The sequence below is a fragment of the Haliaeetus leucocephalus genome, unplaced genomic scaffold (genome assembly GCF_000737465.1).
Source record: "Haliaeetus leucocephalus isolate CR32 unplaced genomic scaffold, Haliaeetus_leucocephalus-4.0 Scaffold217, whole genome shotgun sequence".
NCBI lineage: Eukaryota > Metazoa > Chordata > Aves > Accipitriformes > Accipitridae > Haliaeetus > Haliaeetus leucocephalus.
Window position 1 is genome coordinate 8,823,598 of NW_010972653.1, and position 25,904 is coordinate 8,849,501.

The following is a 25,904-nucleotide window of genomic DNA, read 5'->3' on the forward strand; positions in this document are numbered from 1 at the left end:
TATGGTGTTTGGTTTTTGGTTTTTGGTTTTTTTTTTTCCTTGTGCTGACATTAAGGACACACTGAACAACAGTGTTACTGTAATTGTTACTCAGCTTTTATTCCTTGTGTGGCTACTGACTTCTGTGACATGGGAAGAATCATTAACTGTGTGCTTCAGTTTCTTTAGCTGTGAGATGGAGAAGAGTAGACTTAATCCTGGTCCAGTTTTCAGTAAATGCCTTGGGGTTATGAGGGGCATGTAGCTCCTCAGCAATGGGCACCGAAGCATTTTGGTATGAATTTGCTCTTTACAGTGACGAATTACGTCAGCTGGGCCGATGTACTGCTTGCTCCATATCTCAGTGGATGATGAGAGCATGGGCTGTGCGCTGGCTGCAGCCTGTGTGCTGATTTCAGCCACATAGAATACAAGCTCCTGCTTTGCATCCCAAATAAACATGACTCTAAAGAGAAATTTGGGCTTACATCAGTTTTCCTAATGTAGCAGATGATAGATAATTGAACTTTCCCACTGCTCTTCCCTATGGGTGTGTGCACACCCTTCTTCTGCAGGCAACAATGTTTTCCTCACTTTGTAGCAACATTACTCTTAACCATTTCTAGGTGCTTTATTTCTTTTAAGTGCTTCTGAAAATGAAGTTGCAGTTTTGAAATGAAATTTTACTAGCTTTTATCTTAAAAGTTGGAAAGGGTGAATAAAAAAGGCACATGTTTCCTCCCCTAGGGTCTTTGGTTGCCAGCTAGATGAGATGCGTGGACCCAGCTGACCCTTCGTTCTGCCAGCAGGGGCTCAATTTGTGGGAGGGGGTGCTTGCAAAATTCAAGCCCACCCAGCCCTCCGTTCAGCCTGCACTGGCTTTTGTGCAGTGGTTTGTAAGCCTGGCTGAAAAATCAGTGTTACTAAGCAAATGGGAAGTGTAACTAGTCAGACGCACATGGGGTAGGCTCGCACAGACGCTGTGCTGTGCCGTGTCACATGCTTCATCGGTTCAGGGATTTGTGTGCCACTTGTCTGGAAGGAGCACTTGAGTGTCCTCTTGTACAGCGCACTGGGGCATCCTGGTCCCAGAGTAAACTGGGGATTTTTCAAGGTACAGCTACAGGAATAAATGACAGTTACTGCCGGTGGCAAGTTTTATTCCTTTGACTTATATGCCACAGAAAATTGTGTTTCCGAACGCAAAGTAAAATGACTGCTTTCTCCTGGTGCTGGTATCAGTCCCTGGTATCCAATCTAATTAATCCTCCTTCTGCTTTTGTTTTCTTTTTCTTTAACAGAAGTTAACATGAGACTGTTCATTCCTCCTATGGGCCCTTCCGTTTTGATCTCTCTCTCTGCGAAAGGGCAAGTGGAGGCAGCAGCGTGGGCTCTCAGGAACCCCCATTTACAGCAGAGCCATCCCATAACAGACTGGGGGAGCAATTGGGAAGAGACAGCAGGTAACGCACTCTCCTGGGAGAGATTTACAGTTTGGAGGTAGTGATGAGGGATGGACAGTAAAGCGGCTGCCCGCAGCAATTGCTTTCAACAGCTCGCTGATGTAGGATGTGACCTGGGAAGCAGGACTGAACCACCTTGTTTTGTTGTCTCTCTGGAGGAATATATACACCCGGCACAGCTCCCATCTCCTGGCTGTCAAGAATAACACACGATCACCCTGCTGAAGATTGTTCATCATTTTCATAGCACAATGCATTCTGCCACTGAGAGGTGGCAGGGGCTGTGGGGGTCTTACTGTCAACGCTTTTGAGTCTATGCCCTTTCGTGCTATAGGTGTCTTTGACAGGGTGAAAGCTTTGCTCTCTGAAAGTGTTTTTTGTCAGCCAGGGAAAAAGCAATTTGGGGCTGGTATAAAGATTCCACACCTGTGAAGATATTACATGGGAGATTACACTGGGAGGAAACAGCTGGGCAGAAAAAAAAAGGTTAATATTAATAGAAAACACTCCAGAGAGTGCAGAAGAGGGAGGGAGAACATACCACTCCTTCAGATGAAAAACACAGTTTTATTTTCATGGCAATTTTTTGTGTTTGGTTGTTTTCTTCTTCTTTTTTTTTTTTTTTCCCATATACCACACATCTAAAAGTGCAAAGCAAAATTGATTTTTTGTCCAAAAACATGAGTCTGTTTTACTGCAGCTAGTGGAAAATCTTGGTGCATTGACATAGTTTGAAAATTTATGTAAGTGGTTCCAGCAACATCACGTTGGCAGCATTAACTCAGACAAGGGGAATATTTCAACTCCTCCAGGATTAGAGTTTAAAAAAAAAGAAATGTAGGAGAAATGGTACTGAATTGAGGGGTTTGCAGATAGCTTTTTTTGGTACCTATGTATTATTTTCCACTTTAATCCAAACTTTTCCAAAGGGGCATATACCTCAGTTTCTCATGACCAGCTTAAGAGAGCTGTGGTCTTGCTTTCTGCAAGTGGCCTCAGAGCAAACTGTTGATGGTCAGTGGGCTTTTCAATAAGTTTGGTGGGCAACCACATGGCTGCAAAATCTGTGATGCTGCCCTCCCTTATTATGTGTCCTGAGGCAAGTGTCTTTGGCTGGAGATCTTAATGCAAAGACATTTCACAGCCAGCTAGTAATTAACTAGTCACATCCACACCAGGCACTTAGGGGTGCCTACAAATAAATGGGCGAAGGGATATGCTGAGCCGAGGGGTGCCTGCCCCCGGCCTGCCGAGAGCAGGGGCTGTGCTGCTTCCTGGCAGCTGCAGGAGCTGGTAGCTGCCTGTCCTGGTTGCTGAACTTGAGCAGTATAAAATCTTCATGCACTCAGAGCATCGGGTCCTACTGGCAGAAAAGGCACTCTCCTGCCTGGTTTCTGACTCCAGAATTTAGCTTGAACTAGGAACTTATGAGAAGGGACGGCTTCCTGACAAAGGCAATCGTTTAATATCAGCTGGCAGGCACCAATGCACATAAAAGACTGAGGTGGCAGCTGAGCACTGCTTTGAAGAATACCCCTAGCAGCCAAATAATGGATTTAGATATTTGGCCAGCAGAGGCTGTGGACCTGACCTGTGCTATGCTCAAAAATTACATCATCTGTTTGGGAGTCTTCCCTGTGAAAATGATAGAAATTCTCAGATTCCCTCCCCTCTCCCCAAAATAGGGTCACTGCCAGTTGTCTTCTATTTCCTGAAGCCAAATAAACATATCAACTCATTGGGGGATGAATTAGTGTTACAATTTAAATATTCCTGGCTCAGAGATCCAGATTTGATCCGATTTGCTGCACTCATTGTGATTTTACAGCTTGATTCCCAAAACATTTTGTGTGTTTGCAAAGAAGTACTCTGCTATACCTGCAATTTGTAAAACCTATTTTTTTATGCAACTGAGTCACTATCTCTCATTTTTTATTAACTGTATAAATACCCAGATCAGACAAAGAAGCAAAATGCTCAGGGAAAGATTCAGCAGTTGAAGGGCTGTGAATCTCTTTCAATGCTGGCTTCCCCCGCTGCAGTTCTCTCTGGGATACCTGCGCTAATTTTGAAAAGCACCCCTCTGTTTCATTGCCTTCTATGCTGCTTCTCAGAGTACCGATTAGTAACTGTTGTGCCTGTAAATGAGCCACATCGGCTGGAGGAAAATTGGGCTGGGTATCCTCCATGCCTCCCTGGTGCCACAGGATTGCCTTTGTTCATTGGCACAGCCCTGAGGAGCCAAGCAGAGCTCTGGGCTCCAGTTTTCCCTGTGATCACAGGCATTTGAGCCTGAGAATTTGATTTGGGGCCCCCCTCAGGGTTTTTTTTTTTTTTTTTTTTTTCCTTCCAAATGATTCAGGCAACTTAAAGCTGACCCACTGTTCATGGGAAAGAGGGAAGCTGTTCTTGGTGATGCTGTAGCAAGGGGACACAAAGCCGTGGCTGGGTTACGCACAAGCTGCTTGATCCTGCTGCATGCCACTGGAGTGTGTGCTGAAGTACTGCAGCATCTGAAGTACTTGCTCACACCTTGTGCTGCATAGTGGATTTTTTTCTTATAAACAGCTCTAGTAATTTTTTTCTGCAGCTTTTTACTTCAGTATTTTCAATTTAGCACTGACAGTTTTGACAATTTTTCAAAGCCAGAGAGGAACCTCCTCCCTCCTTCCTTCCCTGCCTCAAGCAAGTAACATCCCATTTTTTCCCTCTTTGTGGGCAAATTACAAGCCATTGTTGCTGGCTTTCAGATGGATTCATTTTAATGACTCTCATACATAATAAACACCTGCAAATGACTGCCCAAAGCTAGGACAGCACTAGGTGTTGATCCAGAACAGCTTGGATAAGGCAGCACCTGGGTCCTCCTCCCCACCCTGCAACTTTCTGTTCCTCCCTAGCACCAGGATTCTGACCATCTCACACACCCCTTGAAGATGGGAATCTCTAAATTTGTGATTCCCAAGCTGACTAGGAGAACTAAGCAGCTTTCCACTATTGTTGCCTGACAGTTAGTGCTGGAGCTTGTTTGCATTCAGCGTTGCTGAGCTGCTGTTCAAATGCTAAAAACTCTCCCCAGATACCTACAATGTAAAGTACCTCACTAGTAAATACATTTTTCCCTGGTGTTTTATTAAGTGGGTGGAAGGGGTGTATGACATTGTCCTTTGAGCTCATGCTACAGGTATGAGCTAATAGATAAAATCCACCTTGTTCTAACATCTGTAGTTTCCCTGGCCTTGGCTCAGGACAGCAGCAACCTAGGTTGCTACCTGAGCAACCTCAGAGAGGTTGACTCTGGCTGCTGTGGTTCTATGTATTTGGAATAAATTTAAATCTAGATTTGATGCTTCAGTCCTGTTTTCACACATTTCTTGATTGCAAGTTGAAGTGGAGGGGGAGTGTATGTTTCTCACTACAGCTAAACACAACTGGAGATGGGGGTAGCACACATCTTGCAATCTTCTGTTGGATGGCTGCAATGCGTGTGGTTGATTAAGTGCATCAGCTGATATACAAATAGGACACACGTAACTCGGCTACGCAGGCAGACTATACCCTGCTTATTCCCCTCTCCAATTTGATCTGCAAGACACCTGCAGCAAAGGCTTCAGAAAAGGATTGTCTGTCTACTTCTTAGGCCACTGTTGTGCAGAAAACCTGGCAGCCTGTGCAGGCGGGGTGGTAATTCCCAGCACATCCTTGTGTTGAAAGCCTCAGGATGAAGATGAATCTGAAGAGGGTGTTTGCTGGCTTGGTGAGTTTTTCCACCGGGTCAGTGAGCTCATCCAGCTTGCACATGGCTGCATGAGTGCTCTTGCTGACATGAAGGATGAGGTAGGTGGAGGAATGATCATCCTTTCCAGTACACTGGCTGAAGTCCACTGTGGAGTTTCAGGCATGTCTGCACATGCCTTTTGGGGAGCATTTAAGGGGTCCAGTCCAAAAACTAAGGCACCAAGAAAATGTAAATGACCAGCTGTTTAGGGGATGCTATTATCACCTGAACTGCAGTTAGGTACTAGAACGGCAGATAGATGCTTAAGTCCTTTTGAGGATCAGGGTCTCTGTGCATAATGTAATTATCTGAATGTCTGAAGTACAGCTTCTTTGCTCTTCTTTTAATAAAAGAGGAAATTTAAATGCAAAACTTCTGTTAAGGCACATTAAGCTTTAAGACTTGAATACAACAATCAGCTCATTCAGGCTATACTTTCCACAGCTTTTCTTACTTAGCCAGATGACACATGCATGCTGTGTTTTAGAACTGAGCTCTGCCCTCATTTACACCAGGAACCCTCATTAAATTCAGCTGAATTCATTGAATTTAACAGGATTGCCTGGTGTAATTAATGTTTTGAGGACAAATTTTGTCCTTAGCGTTAATGCTTTAACACCATATACAGCATTCAGCTGTGTAACTGGCTGAATGTAGGAAATTCAAACACTTAACTTGTATATATATTAAATCCAAACCGTAAAGTGACATTGACATTCTTGCATTTTATAAACAGTTAACAATTTGCATACATCCAGCAGTGATAATATGCCTTTGCATTTAAATTTTAATCATTCTGCATGTCTACCAGGATGTCACTTGTTTAATGGCTCGCTGAGCTTAGAGGTCACCCAGTCCAAGTCTTCTTTACTGGCGTTTTTATCTGAGTAAAAGCTTCTACTAGTAAGAACACAGCAAACATACTGAAGTGAGGCCTACGTAGCAATACATATGAATTACAATTTAGAGAAGCTTGGAGAACAGGGGATTATCTTTTCAGGGTGTTTGTTTTTTAATGGCTGTTTGACTCTGACTGGGATCATAAATTTTTATTCTCTGCCGATCAGAACACAGGCTGTCATTTACACGTGCAGTGAGTATAAGGCACTACTGAATCAACAAAGGAAGCATGTTGCTCCTTGACTGTAAAGAGGCAAGTGGCTTCAGCATGCTGGATGATGGTGTATCATGCTACCTTCACTTAGAAAAGACAAATCAAGCTTCCTGAAAGCACAGACGATAGTATAAGAATATAACATGACATCTGGCCTTCAGTTAAATGCATGGGAATCTCTGTTATAGGATATTAATTCACATATCATTGTAAAATTTTCTAACTGGAATCATGGAATGGTTTGGGTTGGAAGGGACCTTAAAGATGATCTAGTTCCACCCCCCCTGCCATGGGCAGGGACACCTTCCACTAGACCAGGTTGCTCAAAGCCCCATCCAACCTGGCCTTGAACACTTCCAGGGATGGGGCAACCTGGGCAACCTGTTCCAGTGTCTCACCACCCTCACAGTGAAGAACTTCTTCCTTACATCTAATCTAAATCTACCCTCTTTCAGTTTAAAGCCATTACCCCTTGTCCTGTTGCTACATGCCTTGGTAAATTGTTCAGTGCTCTCAAAGTCTTTGAGAACAATGGTGGTTACATATCAGGATTTCTATCTATCGCCTAAGAAACCCTATGCCCAAGAAAAGTGACCTATGCTGGAGAAAACGTACTACCTAAAGTTACTTATAATGAGTACAGTGAGTAACATACTGTATCAGATTAATAGTTGTGACAAACTGAAAACCACACTGATTTCAACTCAGTTATGACAATGTAAACTGAGAATTTGTCCAATTATTGTTAAACCTTGTCTAAAATCATAGCAATATTTAAAACAAGTGTAGAACTTCATAAAGAGTAATGCAAAAGTAACTACTTTTATTTCACTGTATTTTAATACTCACTAAAGAAATGTAAACAGTGTTTAAACCCAACTGAAGCAGGTGATGCTGAATCTTTTGAGTTTAGTAGTGGTGTCTTAGGACAAGCCTACCCAGGTGCTGCACAAGTTTAATTCAGATCCAGCTGTGGAACCTAGAGGCCAAACCAGAAACAGAAATACCGATTTCATTTTTTTCAGTGGATTGGTACATAATTAGCCATTGTTTCAGTGTACAAGTATGACCCGTAAAAGATATATATCCTGTAAAAATGGAACAAATTCTGTCTCTCTAAGCTGTAGGCTTACGTCTTTTGAGGTGACTGGTGATTTTTAGGCATCCTCATTTTTTTGCATGTCCAGCTTGCAGCAGTTTTCAAACAACCTGTTTTGAGGACAACTGTTTGGCCCCTGTACAGTATCTCCAGTCGGACAAGCATAAAAATGTTACTAGTTACTTAAAAATACAGGTGTGGGTGTTTAAAGATGATGAGAATTAATTGATGGATGTGGCATAAAAATGTAACGAATACCATTACAGAATTGTCCCATGGCAGTGATTTATGACAAGAAGCTACTCCAACTGCTAAACATTAAATTTCAAAACAATAAAAAAACCAATGATCAGATGTATATATTGTATTCATGTACAAGGAATGGGAGTATCTGGATTGAATCTTTACAACGCAGATGAAGGGAGAAATGTGGGCAGAGATGTGAAATACACTGATACCACAGTGGTACTGTGACGCCAAAAAATCTGTGTTCCAAGGGATGCCAATTGTATGCTGATACTGTCACATCACTCATTGCCTTGTGTCCTGCTCTGCATCACCCTGTTTGCTTCCGCTCTGTGTGGCCTAAACCTTAGATACCTCTGCCTCACCCTCTCCATCGTTTTCCCTGGGAAATACTTTCTGCACGGTGTTTTCACTTGGTAATGGGAAAGGAGAGGAACTGAGCTGAAATGGGTTGCGTTTCCACTCTGCCTAACTAGCAGTGCTCCTTTCTCGACCCATCAGAATGCCAGAATGGAGGAGCTATGCCTGTCTGCACCAAGAGGAATCCACAGGCTCTAGGGTAGGCATGAGGAAGACAGCTGTAGTATAAGAAGAGCTCACATACATACACATGCACAAATTAAGGGGTTCCTAGAACAACCTTGTGGCATCTGCTGGTGACATCCAAGTAGAGATGTTGGCCAGAGTGGGAGAGAGGAAGAAAGCATTGAAGCACGCATTAGTTTGGGAACAGAGAAATCCCCCACTCCCACCCACAGCTTTCCAGAATCCAAATGCTTTAATCTGAAAGATTTAATGGTGTCACAAAACCAAGAAAGTATAGGGAGACCATTTGGTATCAGTCAGATGATATAGTCCCTCATACTGGGGGGGACTGTATGAATCCCTCACATGCCGTCTGGGCAACCTGCTTTAGGTGGCCCTGCTTGACTGGGGGGTTGGACCAGATGACCTCCAGCGGTCCCTTCCAACCTCAACCATGCTGTGATTCTGCATGGTGGTTATCAAGCAACCTCCTTTGAGAGCTGTGGACATACAAAAGTGTAATACTCAATAGTTTGATGGGGGCAAAATGAGACGCACACAGTAGAAGCAAGTGAAGAGAAGTGCATTCAGAATTTCATTTCTATAATACACATACTGATATTCTGTCAATAACTCTTAGCTGATGAAATTGTCTCATGTGATTTGCTCACTAATTACTGAAAAGCTGTAACAATCATCAAGACAATATAAGGTCAAATTCAGTTTTTCTTATAAAAATTCTGAGTAGTTGACTGTGTATATATTAGTACACTGTAATGAAGAATAACTAAATAGTAATAGACTTCTCAAGATGAAGCTGGCTCTAGGTCAGCACAAAGTCTTCACAATGATAGGACTGCTAGAGACAACAGATTCTGCAGTAATGCCACTGAATATTCATAATGGAATAGATTTTATTTCACATTTACACATTAGCAAGAGTATATACAATTTAAAAAAAACAGCCTTGCTGGAAAAAAATTAGCTGGAAATGATCTATCCTAACTTGAGACACTGAGTATTAAAGCTATCACCCTCTTTGATAGCTACAGCCTCTAAAAGTGCCTGCTTCTTCTGCATACTGCGAGATGACTCCAGTTCATACATAGTTGTCAAGTTGAAGAGAACACTCTCATGCAGGTAGTGTTTAGGGTCCTGCTGAACCATTCCTTCCAATTGCCGGAGGGAATCCTTCAGTTTTCCCAGATAAAGAAGACAAACAGCAGCATTGTTATTAGCCTAGAGAAAAATATATTGTAAATAAATAAATAAGTGTACATATATGTATGTATGTATGTATTTACAAGTGATGAGAGAGAAGGAAAAAAAGAAGTCTAGCATCTGGAGTTACAACAGATTTACTATGTGCTAAGAATTACTATTTTGTGTGTGTGTGTGTGCAAGTAACTAAAATACATTATCAATCATACAGTCCAATACTCCTCTTGTTATTCTCAAGATTTATGCTGTGCCAGTATGACCCGCTGACTTCTAAGAGCTGAAACTCTGAAAGACAGAGTCTAAAATGAAATATAAATAGTATAGGACATTAGTCAGTTAATTTTGAAAGTCAGCTGAAACAGATTTCAGAAACTACATGAGCCTCTACATGCTGTCATTTTCATCGTTTTTTTTTTTTTCAATGACTTCACTATATCTTCAGAAGTGTTTTTCTCTCTGGCTTACATACAGAATATCCACGTAAGCAACAGGAAGAAATTATCACAAAGGCATCTACAACTGACTTCAAGTAAATTCAGCAAATAGGTCAGTCTAAATACATCATAAATGATCAAGTCAGGTTCCATTTTCTTTACCACACAGAACAGGTTTCCAACAGTACAAAGTCATATAACATGTTTAGCAGCAGAAACTTTCACACTTTCTGAAAGCTGCAGATAAAGGAAGAACACAGCCTTTTTAAAAAAATCTTTTTTTCTCTCCCTTCAGGAAACCTTACTGATCTTCTGTGATTTATAATACAATTTTACAGCCTGCAAAATGATGCAATTCATGTGTTTCTTAAACTTAGTCCCCTCAGTCTTTAAATGGCCTTGGATCAGGCTACTGGGGGTAAGCTGTCCCAGTTCTTAGGAACACTTTTATATGACCATGCACTGAAAGCTGCCAAATGTAGAAAACCCGAAAGTAAATAAACAGCTCTTTGATCTCCTCTTGTGATGGGAATCCAAGGCTCTGATATGCAACGTGTTAAAAATGACATGTTTAAAATTACAATATCCCTTCAATGTTGTGTGAAATCAAGTTAATCTTATATACGTTGGCAGCTGCCATTTCTTTTTCTGACATGCATGTCTATGCTAAAAACAGTGAATGCAAAAAGAAGCGCTTTTGCGAAGATCCCATAAAGCATAATGTCTCAGAATTTCTACATGCATGCCTAAGTATTCATGCCCTTCATATAGACTGGTTCTTCATTTCCCATCCCATTTTGTATCTTATCCTTATGTATACTAAAACCCCTTTGGCACACATGCCACATCCAATTTTTCTCCAAAGCTCTGAGCATACTCTGGGTACTAATTAAATCCACGCATGAAGCATTATGAGAATAATTTAGGTGTTCATTATAAATGTAGCAATTTGAGATTTACCACAGCATTTGATGAGTCGATCCTTAAAATTTCTGTGAAAAATCGATGAGCTTCTGCAAAATTATTCTGACCAAGGTGGAGAAATGCTCTAGAAAGTAAGTGACATATGAATGAGTTCTCCTCAAAAACCCAAGGTGATAATATATTCTAAAAAGAATGGACACCATTTTTTATTTTTCCTGTTATAGATGTGAGAGTTTCTGACATTTGCTCTTCACGGTGTAATTACAACCAGCAAGGAGACACTGATTTACAGACAAATGGAATGACAACTTGGATCATTTGGCTATTATATATTCTGCCTACCAAAGCAAGTCTTCATTGTGTTTTTATTAATTTAAATGCAGATACTCTCTTCCTGGAATTATTTCTCTTCATGAAATTAGCCACGCTATATAATTTTCAGAGCCCTTTTAAATAGTATTTTCTAAATATATTAAGCCAATGTGCTAACCATTACAAACTGAGTCCCCTATCATGCAGCTTGATTTACTACAATGTTTTCCAGCATTCTTGGAAACTACCAGGCAGTAACTTTACTAGCAGATCTGACTGGAGGATAAGGGACCAAAATAACTTCTGCTTTCCTAAAAATTATTTATGCAAATGTATACTGAAAAAGCAGAGTGAAAATATGCAATGCCTGGAAGAATGAGAAAAAGCTTTGTAAAATCAACTGAAGGATCACAATTTCAATCCAGGATAATATGACTGTACCAAGTAATACAGATCTCCTGGGTCTATATGCTATTCAGTCTCACTTATGACAGATGTAGTTACATAAAACAGAGAAAGAGAATGGGATTGTCTCAAGGGTAGTTTAATGCTCACAATGCATACTTTGCAAAACTATATTTTAAAGTTTCATTTAGCTATTAAATTATCTACCTGTTCATTAAAACCATAATTTGGCTCTGTAGTCCATCCAATTTGTGAGTCACTTTCTCAACGTCTTGAAAATATTTTTCTGCAGTTTTTATGTCTCCAATCTAGACAGTAAAATCATAAGAAAGTTACCACAAGAAGAAGAAAAGAGATCCAGCCTGATTATATCTTTTACAAAGGATAAGAACATGAAAACATATCAAAGTCCATTATCTAATTGTTTGGTACCAAGCTGACTGGGTAACATCTGTTATCAAACAAGGTATTTGAAGAGCCACATGAAGGTCATGAAAAGAACACCAAAAGCATGGGCAGTTTTATCTAAGGCAGTGTTTCTCAGTTGTGGGTTGTGGATCATTCATGGACTGGATGGCAGGGGTGCCCCACCTCCTCGTTTGTTGTAACTGACTCTAGAGTTTGTAAAATTAGCTGAAAATGAGAAAAGGTCAGAATTACTTCCAGTGAGACTGGGCGTTACTCTGCAAGAAGTGAAGACAGATGCTGCCCACAGGCAGAAGCTGCCAATAAGGCAAGAGAACTGGAATACTGTAGCCTGGCAGCTAGCGTAGGACCCATACTCGGTTAACCCACAGCTTATGGGTCATAGCCAGGGACCACAGGATGACTTCAGTGCGTGAGACCAAAACAGGTCAGAAAACAACCCCAATGCAATGGGCCCCTGAGGGTATCGGGGAGACAGTCCTTTTGCAGATTAAAAAATACCTATGAGTGTATCATGCAGGCTGAAGGAATAAGGGATTTGAAAGCTGGCATAAAGAAGAGCAGATTTTATGGCAGGGGGGATGGGGAAAAGGATTCCTAGAAAGGAAGGGGTATTTCACCTAAGGGTATGTCACATACATTGCTATTTGACATGAAAAAAAAATATTTGAAGAAGGCCCCTTTGATAAGTAAGTTAGCAATGTATGTTTCATAGAAGGATACGCTCATACTTTTGGTAACGTTTCACAATACAGTATTTAATTTAGGGCTGGAGAGATGGAAGGAGAAGAAAACTTAGTACTGAGTAAACCAAATCTATCAAAAGGAGTAAAACTAAACTAATTCAGGAACATAAAGCCATGGAAACCAGGCAGCCCTCAGGTGGGGAGATTGAAGGGGCCCTCAAGAGATCACTTGTTTGTTCAAGAACAGGACAACATTACCAAAAATGTCTGTGACAAATGTGTTGAAGTCTCCTTAAAGCTCTCAGATGGTGAATATTACACAGCTCCCTAGGAAACTTATTCCATAATTCTTAAATAGCCTTAGTATTAGAAAATACACTCTAAGTCTATTTTGCTGCACTTCTTACCTCAACTTTTTGTCCTACCCATAGTGGTCAGGGAGAATAGTACAAGTCCTCTTTCTTAATGGCCTTTTACATACTGGAACATTTTTATTGCACTTTCTCCTATGTTTCTTCTTCTAGAATGAGAATCAATTTTCAAGCAAATCAGTGTTCACCCCTTTCTCATAGAAAATGCTTTCTGGATTCTCTGATCATTCTTGCTGTTCTTCTCTAACTCTCTCCTGCTACTTCACATCCTCTCCAATTGCCCACATAAGAGGTCATAACACTCCAACTGATCTCTCACCAGCAGTGAGAATGGAAGAATTACTTTATGTTTCACATGTGAATATGAGATTTGCTTTTATGTCACAGTATTTTGGAAGTCTGATTTGTTTATTCATGTGTAGTTTGCTTACCCTTAGCCTAATTCCTTTCCACAGAACAGTGCCTTGCTGTTGTTTCCCGTTTTGTTTTTGTGTATTACTCCCAATCTTTGGTAGTATTTTGCCTTTGCTGTTTGAATCACAGCCAATTTAACATTTCAGTTTCTCAACCTGACAAGATTATTTTGCATTCTGATCCTGCCCTCCATAGTGTCTGTACCACTCCCAGCTTAGTATCATCCGTATGTTTTACAAGCATGCTTCTAATTCCATCATACAAGCACCTAACCAAAAAATAGAAACACTGCAAACCCTAAAGAGATCCTGGTGGAAAAGATCATCTAGCAAGTCTTTCTAGTCTACCAGTGAGCAACTTTCCAAGTACACTTTTCAGACACAGCAAACATCCATCTTAAGCTTTCATCTAGATTTCTTCCCAATTTGCTTATAGGAGTATCAGAGTGGCAGTATCCAAAGCCCTACTAACATCACTAATATAACAGATACTGCTACCTCTAACCACAAGACTTCTCCCTTGACAACATAAAGAAATTATTCTTCTTTACCTTTAGGGGATGATCCAATTGTACACTGCACTCAAACATGCAACTCTCCAGCTACCAAAGCATTTATGGAATACCCATTAATAGTCTATCTAATGAAACAGATGCATTTCTCCCAGATGTTATGTAACTGGACTCAAACAAAACAAACATTATTCATTCTAAAAACTTACACATTCAGTTATAATGACAAAGGATACAACTTCTCTCTATAAATACCACTGAAGTATAAACCACCAAGAAAATAATTACATTTAACTAAAGGATAATGCTGGCTCAAGTGTAAATGAATCTGTCCTTGAATATTTTTAGCCTGGAAATTAGAAGGAAGCCCCTAACCATGAGAATAATCAATTTCTAAAGCAAGCTACCAGTTTGCTCCACTGGGAGCTTGATGAGTCCAAATCTAATATGCTCTGAGACTAATCACACCTTATTTGTGATCATGAAGTGTTCTCATTTCTTAGCAGCATCTAGTATCTTCTCAGCAAACATGCCAAACTTTAAATTCTCATTTTGCCCACTGAGGGGAAACAGTTTATAATGGTTTTTTTTTTGGCAGAACATTTAAAAGAAAGAATTAGTTTTAATTAGTCATTAAAATGTTAAAGTGGTCTTCATCACCTAATTTTATTTAACTTAGTTCAGAAAACATGACTTCAGTATCTAATAATAATTAGCACTTTGAATAAAAATGAAAATTCCTCTGTTAACCTCAAATAATCATATCTTCTAACAAGGAAGCTCCAATATACTATGCGCTTAAGTCTGTTGTTTGTCTGGAAACCAAGGCTATTTTTCTTAAGTACTCCTAGGATTTATTTATTGCTTTTAACTCTGTTTTGCAGCAATCTGTTGCAGAGGGTAAGGTCAGGCAGCTTTCCACTTTCTAAATTCTTTAATGTGGTTATTTAAATGGCAATTTTGGATAGGTCAGCCAGCAAGCAGAGTCTATTAGCAACACACAGTATAATCCTAGAGACTAAAATGTATTCACTGTTTCCCCATCTCATGTGAATTTCTGTTTTACAGGTCAGGTGATTGCTGACAGAATTACAGTGCTTCTGAAAATTTCTCTGTGATAGCCTCTATCTTTTCCTGCATTCTCCACTTCTCATCCTCATTTCCCACGTACATTAAGGCAACAACTAAAGGCCGTACATCAGATTTAGGCCTCTTTATGCCCCACTACATGTGAAGATAAAGAAGACATGGTGCCTTAAACTAGTAAGCTCAATTTAATTATGAAAAAAAAAAAAGACACACAAAGTAAGGTTTTATATGTTGAAAAAAGGTTACCTTTTTTCCCTGTTTAAGTCCTGACTTACACTTCATTCTACATTATTGCTTTGTTTCATGTGTGATATCTATTGTCAAACAGTACCTGTGACTGATAAGCACCTAAAATCTGGCTCCCTTGTGCCTCTCTTGGGTAATGTTCAAAGTTAACAGAACAGTCTGAGGTTATTTGGGAATCACTACCTGTTTTTGAGAATGTTTGTGGCATTTGAATATGAGAAAATGGCTTTCCCACTTTACCTGCAAGATGTTTTATTTTTTTTTCAGAGTGCCTCTTCAACAGTGCACACATACTGCACAGTGATCTTACCAAAATGATGGTGCCCAGGCCTGCAACACATTTATCCTTCTTTAATTTGAACTTCTTGGTTTTGTTTACCTGCACACTGCTTATTTCTCGTAAAACATCAAAATCTTGCATCTGTTGCAACCGAACCCTCCAGACAGAGCTGAATATTTTGTCACAAAAAAAGACAACGTGCCAAACAATAAAAATTTATCTCCTTAAGGTGCTAGAAGAAAGGAAAACATCTGAATTTAGAAGTGATGCTTTTTATTAACTACTATCTAGGATCACATGAAAATACCGAGGGCTCCTCATACTCCCTTTTGCTATGTCCAGTTCTGATAGTAAGACCACTAAATACGAAAGGCCTGTTGTCACAGCCAACATCGCAGAGGTCAATGACTTCAAATGACTGCGTACGGAGCCTGTGAACACCACTTTTGGAATTGGATGGATGTAATTCTTTCTGAAGTTAGGAGATGCTTTCCTCCTGAGAGTGAAAATTTTTCTATAGCAAAGCGAGTTACTAACAGACTGGAGAGTGTGACACTATGGCAGACACTCTTGTCAGCAAGGCAGTACCAGTAACATACCCAGTTGTTTTCCCAGTAAGACCAGAACTATTAATAACTTGTATTTCCAATAGTATTATGCATATTTACAGTACCATTCTTTAATATGCATAATTACTAGGTTGCTTATTTAGGTAACAGTTAATGCACGCAGCCAGTATCATAAAATTACTCTATAGTGATGGAGATCCACTTCAAACCAGAGACTTTTAAAGACAAACATGTCTACCATACTGTGAAAACATTTTCCTGTTGAGAACTGAAAATCTGTAAGTGAGTTTGAATAACACTCTATGATTTCAAGCAAACAATATTAATGATTTAATTATCTATCAAGAGTAAATTATACCATTTCAATATAATTTTATGACATGAATGCCACAGATGAGATTGTCTGTAAATATTCCACAACTCAGAATTAGATTTATAGTAAGTAATAAAAGGAAGTAGATAAAAAAGGAAAAGTTTGAAATATTGGTATCAGAAATATGAAAGAACAGCAAAGAAGTTGTGAGATACTAAAAATTAAAATAATCAGATACTAATTATTTAGATGCATCATTTTCTGATAAACAAAAAAGTACTACTGCACTTACACCTTTTTTTACCTATTATCATAAGTACATAGCTACATGGAAATTTATTATACTTGTGCAGTCCTGTTTTTTCTTTTAATGTGCCCTCCCCTGTCTTCTCAGGGATAAAACCTGGACAAAAGAAGGAAACTCAATTTTTTTCTAGATGAAGATGGCAGTTATACAGTATGACTGAGAGCTGCATGCAGTTTGAGGCAGTGAGAAATAGATTTTTAGTGAAATTCTGGCTCACTGAAGTCAATGGGAGCTTTACCATTAGTTTTACGGAAAGCAGGATATTGCTCTGATTAAATTATTGCATAGTTTTCTACAGTGTGTTCTCTGTTTGCTAATATACATGCATGTACTTTTAATATTATAGGTGCTTTATATTTCCCAACTTTAATTAGTATCACATGATAGAATTTTTTTGTTTGTTTTGACCACTGCCTCTACAGTTTGATACATGCCCTATAAAAATAGCTGCAGTTTTAAATGCAACAATTATTCACTACATAGCTGTCAACAGCAATATTACCTAGCAGACTTAGAATAAAATGCATACCTGAAGGAAAATCCTTCCAATTCCACTCAACAGCTGAGGCTCTTGCTGTGGGTAATATTTGATGACAGTGTGGTAAGCATCTACAGCAAGCACGTAGTCCTAAGGGGTGAAAAGCACATGACCAGATATTTAAGCTCAGCATTCTTCAGCCTTTATGTTGCCTTCTTGTTAAAGACACAATCAAACAGAATTAAAGTAATTGCAACTTGTCAGTGGGACAGAATTTCTACCTATCACTGCAGGCACTAGTAGCTGACTATATTGGTCTTTTCTCAGTTATACTGGAACTGCATACACAGGAGATTTTTTTTTTCTTTTCAACTGGATCATATTCTGTTTGTAGCTAAATGCCAAGAACAAAAAAACCCTCAGCATTTCCTCTTCAGCTTAGATTATGATTTAGGATGAAAGTTGAAAGCCTTCTGTGTGACTGGGGTATACATACTTGAGAAGTGTCTCATGTTTCAAATATATGTATAATTCACATGATTTAACAAACTATGTTCTGAAGCTTTGGGAACTGCCTGTGCAAATGCTCTTAACTTGTGAAAAATATAACGTGAGAGAAGCTGCAATTCATGCACATTTTCAGATGACAAACTAGCACTACTGCCAAGGGAAGCAAGACCTTTTCTATCCCTCCACCCAAACCCTTATTCCCTTCTACCCTACCATGTAAAAGGAAAATGAGCAGGTACTCTAAATAGAAAACTGACTTGTGCTAAAACTAAGTGAGGGCTGGCCTGGTTCTGAACTCCAGAAAGCTTTGCAAGTGACCCCAAACACACACACGCCTGCACAAAGAGCTCGCTGGCAAGTGGCAGCTCTGAGATCTGCCTGCTCAAGACACAGTGCAAACGCGCCCTCCAGATAATGACCAGTGACAGAAGATTAAACAAACTCATGGTCCCACTTCCCACAGAAGGAAATGCCCATGTGACTGGTTACTGCAGTCCAGCTGTTTCATGGTTAAACCACAGTAATTCAATGGTCTGGGCAGTAAATGACTTTTAGAGCCTGGCTACATGGTCTTTGGCAGGCATACATGAGAAACTCTGCACGTGCTCTACGCTGACTGGAAGACACATAGTAGGTACACTCATGGGGCACAGGGTTGCACTAGCATCAGATATAGCTTCTTGGAGAAATCCCAAGCAGAGACAGAGAAAGCCTGCCTTTGCTTATAAAAGCCAGGCATATGCAAAGACAGAAGACTCTCTGTGCTGTACTGATCTGGTGCTTCCTTACAGTCCTGCCCTTCAGCTTAATACAAGAATTTGTGGCAAGTGTTAGGAAGCAAAAGACATCAAAGAATAATCTTTCAGAACTGCACAGACATCTTGGGATACTCTCTACACTACCATTTTTCTTGGTCAAATTATAGTACTCATTTCACTTGTCCCTAATGTGGTCACAGCTACTGGTAAAGGTACTTTTCCTTCATCTCCTGCCTAGTCTGAGGAGGCAAAGTGCCCCAGGTGTAATGAATTTCTTTTCCTGAGGTCACACTTAGAAGGATTGAACCCTTTGTCCAGCTCTAGAGTCCTCAGCACAGGAAAGACATGGACCTGTTGGAGCTGGTCCAGAGGAGGGCCACAAAAATGATCAGAGGGATGGAACATCTCTCCCATAAAGACAGGCTCAGAGAGTTGGGGTTGTTCAGCCTGGATAAGAGAAGGCTCTGGGGAGACCTTATTACAGTCTTTCAGTAGTTCAAGGGGGCTTGTAAGAAAGATGGGGACAAACTTTTTAGCAAGGCCTGCTGCAATAGGACAGGGAGTAATGCTTTTAAACTAAAAGAGGGTAAATTTAGACTAGATATATGGAAGATGTTTTTTATGATGAGGGTGGTGAAACAGGTTACCCAGAGAGGTGGTCGATGCCCCATTCCTGGAAACATTCAAGGTGAGGCTGGACAAGGCTCTGAGCAACCTGATCTAGTTGAAGATGTCCCTGCTCATTGCAGGGGGGTTGGATTAGGTGACCTGTAAAGGCCCCTTCCAACCCAAACTATTCTATGGTTCTACTTGACCTGTGCACCAGGTCACCATTTGGAACATACTAATTATGTCATACACACAAAAAAATCAAGTGAAGTCTTTGGAGTCTCATCCATATAAGAGAGAAATTACACGTCCTACAATAGTAGAGGCTGATTTAAACAGCCCAGGAGGCACTCTGCAGAACCATTCTTTTGCAAACAACCTATATATTGTGGTTATAATGATTAATTCTGAACAGTTAAGAGTTTATTCCAATTCTAGTGTGCCTTGCCATGTTCATGCTTGTTATTGGTAATGGAAAGAGTTCAGAGCAAAGACAATGGGCTACATACACAAAAATGTATTTATTTAAATTCTGATTTATTCAGCATTCAGAACTCAACTGTGATGAAATTTATGCTACCAAAATTTTTCACAAATTTATGACTTAGGAAAAACTCAATTTTCACTGTAACAGCTCTCACTAAAAGGACTGCATTGATCATGGAGTCCCCACTGTGTTCAGTAGCCATAAAAAACTTGTAATAGGGACCCTCTGATCTGGCTCCTTAGAGGAACCCCAGTCATGCTTGTATTAGCTATTAATATCGGCAAGAGCATCATTTATAAAATCTGAAGGATCATCTATGACTGTGAATTTTATCCCTTCAAGCATAAAATGTGCTCACTGGAGAAATAATTTTATTGTATCGAATTCTAGCTTTTGTGCTCGATGCCTTCCATTCTGTGGTCTAAAGCTGCCCCTTACCCAGCGCTCAGTCTCACGCACACTCTAAGGCTTTGGCTACACAACAGAGGTGCATAGCACAACCATGAGGGACGGGGCCTTTACTGTCACATCCCCAAACTGATGTAAAAACAGCTCTCAGGAGATCATGCAGTTAAGCTGATAGAACAGTGCTTCTGTCAGCTTAGTTTACAGCTTCGCATGAATTGACTGCAGAAAAGTCTCAGCCAGGAGCAGCTGCACGAGGGGGCACTGTTTGCACAATTATAGCACCACAGGCTCCCTAGTGTAGGTAGTAGCCAGCCTTGGTAGGAACAAGCAGCCAAGTAACGTCTTGGAGGCCCACGCTGCGGGGGCTTCATGGACTTGGCCTAGTCAGGCAAAGAAACCCTCCTCCCTTTTTGCATTCCCTATGCAGTGACTGTACATCACCATATGCATTATAACTAGGAGTACATAAACATTCACACCTCCTAAAATGTGAGAATAGAGGGAAAGCATTAAGAGTCTATGCACTGTATTTGTGGATATGGCACCCTGTTTCCATACCACGGCACGGCACACAGCATCTGTGCTTATATACCCCATGCTTCACAGTACCTATCACAGGAATGGGACCCACTTCCTCCAGGAGATGACAGGAGACCAACTTATGCATGTCCAAAGCCACCCTTAAGCATAGGCAAGGACGGCCGCAGGATGAAACTATAAAACATCATCACAATATCCAGGCTCACTTCTAAACACAGCCTCCTTTTGCAGTTACTCCAGGATCCCACAGTGAGTTTTACATGCATTTACTCTTCCCCCCCCACTATCATGGAAGCAGTAGTAGATTTCTAGAGTATCCTACATGTGATACAGAATGATACTATTCCATGTAAGTTATAAAAGCATCTTATCTGACATTTCCTTCCGAAGGAGCGTATTGTAAAGTAGATGAGATTTGGTCTCATTTACTAAAGACTTTGTTTTCATTCCCAGCTTTCCTAATGTTACATGGTATAAGAAAAATTGTCTGAGAGAATGATAAATAGAGACCCTCCTAGAGAAGCGAAGTCTTGGTTGATACAAGTTGTGGTTATGAGGAGTATGACATATTAAGTACTGCCAGTAAAAAACTCAATGACTACAGCTTGTGATCTTAAAGGTGGGGCTGATGTATTGTCATGGTCTTTAATTTCTAAAGATTATGAGCCCTCAGATTTTCCACACTTCATAAAAAAATCCCAAAAGAAGGACTGAAGTTACACAATTCAGGATATGAATGAGAGTTGGCCTATTGTTTTATAATTCACAATCTCTTTTATTATGAAAATTCGGAGCTAACATTGAATATACTTATCCAAAATAGTTCTAGTAAGCCATTGGATCTGCTTGCACAAAAATAGCAAGCGGGGTTTGTTTTTCCTTTAATGCACTGCAGTATAACTGTACTTTCCTTCATAGTCACTGCATTACACGTTTTCATGTTTCCCTCACCACCACCACCTTAAGTACTTAAAATATTAATTAGAAATAAGCATAAATGACCATGATGTGTGGAATGCTGAGAGGAGGTTCAATAAACCCTAGATTAAAAATCAGCTTCAGTTATACAAAGTGTATAGTTCATAAATACTCTATTTTGGGAAGAGAGGACAGGGATAACTTATCCTTCCTCTCTAGTGTACTTGTGGAAGGGTTATGAAAGCAGAGATTCACAGTGTTATGAATCCAAAGAGCAGTACTGCAGCACAGTTAGGCAAAAGACACGATGATTCATGCAGTCTTTCTCCTTTAAATCACAGAGGAACCAAAGTCCTTAGGCATCAGTCCCTCACATCACTAGTACAAGCTGCTACCTCCTTCTTTGTACAGTTTTAATTGTATTAGACCCAAACTAAAATCAATTCTAATGCTTTTGTTTTTACGAAGGGCAAGTTCTACAAAAGCTAAGACAACACTGAAAAAAATCTAAAAAGTGCAAAATGTGTCTTTAATTAGAGTGCACTTATATATAGAAAGTACTTAAGTGTTTATTCCTCAGAGAGGTAGAAGTCTGGTAAGATAATGTCAAAAGTGATTTTAGCTCAGATGAAAAGAACTTTAAAAGTTTTCAAGACACTTCCATGGTGATTTAGTAAAATGACAGACGTTTTGCAATTAGATTGTTGAAATGAAGCAATGCACATCATCAGTTGCATTTTAAATGAGTATTCCCTCATGCTGCTATATTCAGGGTATACTTTCATAGTGACTTAAGCCCACAGTTCTTGTAAATGGAAGTCTACAGTGACACTTTACATGGTCTCCCCTTCCCTTCCTGCTGTATTTCCACCTCCTCCCTTAAATTGCCCCTTTTTCACATGAAATAGGAAAAGCAGATTCAGTTGATATAACCAAGATCCACCACTTCTTTGTTTTTGCCACTTGGTTAAGTCCAAAAGTGGTGCACAGAAGGAAGCCAGAATACATTTAAGAAACACTGGACAAAGAGAAGGGGATGAACAGGAAAAAAAGTATAGTAAGACTGATGTAAACTGCTACCAAACTGTATCATCGGTCACACAGATAAAGGGACACAGCAGGCAGAATTCAGTACCTAGGAAAGATGGTTCCAGGGTAAAGGGAACATATGACTAATTTCCTATTCCGCTATAGGTTTCCTGGGCAAGTTTGGGTGAATCACCTTTGCACCTCACTCACTCCAAAACAATATTCCCCTCCATCTCAATAATTTAATGAGATGTTTAGCTATGAAACTAATGAGGCCATATTTAAAAAGACAAGAATCATTGTGCTACATAAAGAGAATTCCTTGAGTCACATAAGTAATGCAGAAGAGAGATGACATGAAATAAATGTAATTAGAATTGAGGATAACTGAAATAGATTTAAATAGTTATAGGCCCAACATCTAATCAAAGTCTTTTTTTTATTTTATTTTCAAAAGTCAATCCTGACAAGATTGTTCCCTATTAAATACTACTGAAGTTTTTTGGCCATAGAAAGAGGTTAGTAAGAATACGATAATCAGTTTTTCTTTTTTTATACCAATGTCACATAGTTTTACTTTAATAAATAATTATTATTAATCTACTAATAGCATAAGATATTCCATTCACCTAATAGGATTTGGGTATCAAATATAACCATATTGCAATATTGTAAACATTCACTAGATGGCAATAGATGGCACTGACTTGGAGAATGAAATCAGTTGTGGTTTTTTTTTTTTTTAAATTACATATACTTGAAATACTTTAATAAAAACAAATGCAGTTTTTACATTGTATTACACAACAGCAAAAAATTATAAATATGTGGAACTGTTCAATTAATATAATTGTTCATGGAAGAATTAACAAAAGTGTGTTTAAAATGAAATAGTTTCATACTGAATACTCTGGAAGGGGGAGAAGATGCAGTTTAAAACATTGCAGCATGTTGCAATGGTCTTAAAAATTATTAAATTTGTAAATAACCAATATAATTCTCTCACAGACGATCTGTCACATAAGCAGAAAAAATTTGCATCATGTACTAGTCTGATTTTAACTGCAACATAACTGTGTTTGAAAAAATCTTTCTTAAAAACTCTCTACTACTCCATACAGGAATATTTCTGAAAACTGAGAGATTCACAACTACTCCATAGCCAATGCACTGAAATGCAAATTTAAGATGGAAGTAATTATGCACTAACATGCATTTGTGGGTAATCTGGAAGTTATTGTGGAACCGTAAATTTCTAACTTAACAGCTATGAGATAGGCCCTAAATACAATTGGTCTTCAGAAGTATCTGAGCTGCAGTACTTCTGAAGTACTATTTCCAAAAAGGTGGTAATCATTATTCACAAATATATTTCTATTACTAGAAGACAATAGCACTAACAGGACCAAACCAGAAGAAAGGTGAGAGCTATGCATGCACATGAATTTGTGTGTACACGAGAAGAAAAACACTGGAAGTGTTAAAAACAATTCACAGTCAAAAGTAAAATGAACTTCTTGAAAAAAAAAATGTATTACCACCATTTTCTTATTCATATATTCTACTTAATTTGGGATGGCAACTTGTGCTTTTCTCCACTTGCTTTTTGAAAAAGACAGTTCCTTGAAAACTGAACCTATGTCAAGTATCTACTTCAAAACACAAACGCTTACTAATTCTTAAAAACACCTCATGGTTTAATGGACAATTATTTCTATTCAAGACAGAAATGTTCTGCTTGCAATATCATTATGAATACAAATTTTTGTTTTCCCTAATTCTCATAAAAAGGATATTCCATTTCATATAAAGCGGTATTTGGATAACTGGATCTTATCTAAAAAAAAGCATGCTTTTTGAGGTATTGTAATATTAAGAACGGAGCACCATTTGGGAATTAGCTTAGTAAACATCAGAGGGTCAGGTTTGTCATGACCTTGGGCAATCAAAGAGCAGGGAGCACGGAGTGCAAATCTTCACCTCTGAAGATTATACTGCTGACAGCTCTGCTCCGAGGCTGTTGCCACTCATTGATTTGTGAAGTACAGTTAAGCTCAGGATAACAGCAGTTTGTTGCAAGCTCAGAATGGCTATATGCCTATTTCCCCGACCATGAGGTGAAAGGCAGAAGTTGTTTTATTTCTACTTCCTGAGTACATGGAGAAACTAAGAGTGTTGCACCAAATGGAGTAAGATTGCTTAAAAAAGTAAGGAGGAATCAAGGGGAAAAAAACCCGACAGTGAAAGCTTGTTACTTTTGCTTTTATTCCTTTCTCTTCCACCCCTATGCACTAGTGAGGATTTAAACTTAAAAGAAGATATCTTACAATTGAGATAGGTTGACAAGGGAGGATCTATTTAGATATTCTGGATCTTCATCATATACCAAGGCTACAGTATTATTAATCCTCACAAACAGAGCAACATTCCTAGTGCACAGTTTGAAAAAGACAAAGCACATAATTGCTTTTAATTACAGCATTTAGTTAAGCGTTTGAAAAATTCAATTTAAAAATGCAAATTCTTTGTTGTTATTGCATGTTCTCCAGGATGATTTGGGAAGAAATAAGTATAGATATGTTCCCAAAGAACATTACTGCAAATGGTTATCTATTAAATAAGACATTATTAAGTCTAATTAATTCTTCACTAAGCAAAACCTCCATGTACAGTCAGGTAGTCTTCCCTCATCTATGCACCAGTAATTCTCCTGCTCTTTCGCTGACATTCTATTCTGGAATATACGGTACCTCTGCAGTTGCTGCCACCCACATACCTTCATCATTAGCAGACAGTTTGCCATGGAGTACATCACCCGGCCCAGACGTGACCTCCACAGCTGAACAGAGGCTGCAAAATAAGAGCAGCTTGTGAATTTGCACAAATAAATTAGAGGTTCTTTCTTGCCATCAATTATTGGTCCTATGAATTACTATTTTGAAAGATCTCCCTCGTTAACACCACTGTGTTTTAGTCTAGAATTTTTAATTCTCAGCCACGCTGCACCATCAGACAGAAAATTCTGCATCTCTCTGAGGGAACTGCTGAAGCGGCTCTGGGGACCATACACAATACAACAATGCAGAGCAACAGACAGCAGCTCAGCTTTGAGTTCAGGCCAAATATTAAACACCAAAAGAAGCCATGCATTTTCTAATACCAGAACAAAAGGTGCATAAAAAGATTCAAATGATAATGAGCGTCAGTTTAAAAACATGTAATCTACAGCATTAAATGTGATAAATTCAAAAATCAAACATAGCTAAAATGTCATTTCAGAGCCAAAACATGCAGGGTGAGAACTGTCTGAGTCTGGGACTGTTTGTGCTTGCCTCTGGCTTAGAGATATGCTGGAAAAAATCTGCCAAGCCTGTCTGCTTTCCCCATGCTCCTGGAGCTTGCAGGCATTAAAAGCTGCAGCAGCAGATTTCTCTCTCTTGCTTTGCAGACTGACT

General features: G+C 39.4%; 1 protein-coding gene across 3 annotated transcripts in view; it reads right to left on the minus strand.

The window, feature by feature from the left end:
- Positions 1 to 9,100: 9,100 nt before the first annotated feature.
- The window catches only part of TRAPPC12 (trafficking protein particle complex 12), a 55,213-nt gene continuing 38,409 nt past the window's right edge, over positions 9,101 to 25,904 (minus strand). For 2 of the 3 annotated variants that reach the window (XM_010566712.1, XM_010566711.1), the window contains 5 exons: positions 25,226 to 25,299; positions 17,242 to 17,340; positions 11,708 to 11,808; positions 10,820 to 10,907; positions 9,101 to 9,443 (listed from right to left, as the gene is read on the minus strand). In XM_010566712.1, coding sequence (XP_010565014.1) covers positions 9,201 to 9,443; positions 10,820 to 10,907; positions 11,708 to 11,808; positions 17,242 to 17,340; positions 25,226 to 25,299 — 605 coding nt within the window. In that variant the 3' untranslated portion in view covers positions 9,101 to 9,200. The remainder of the gene's footprint in view (positions 9,444 to 10,819; positions 10,908 to 11,707; positions 11,809 to 17,241; positions 17,341 to 25,225; positions 25,300 to 25,904) is intronic. The other variant, XM_010566714.1, reaches the window with a different exon arrangement.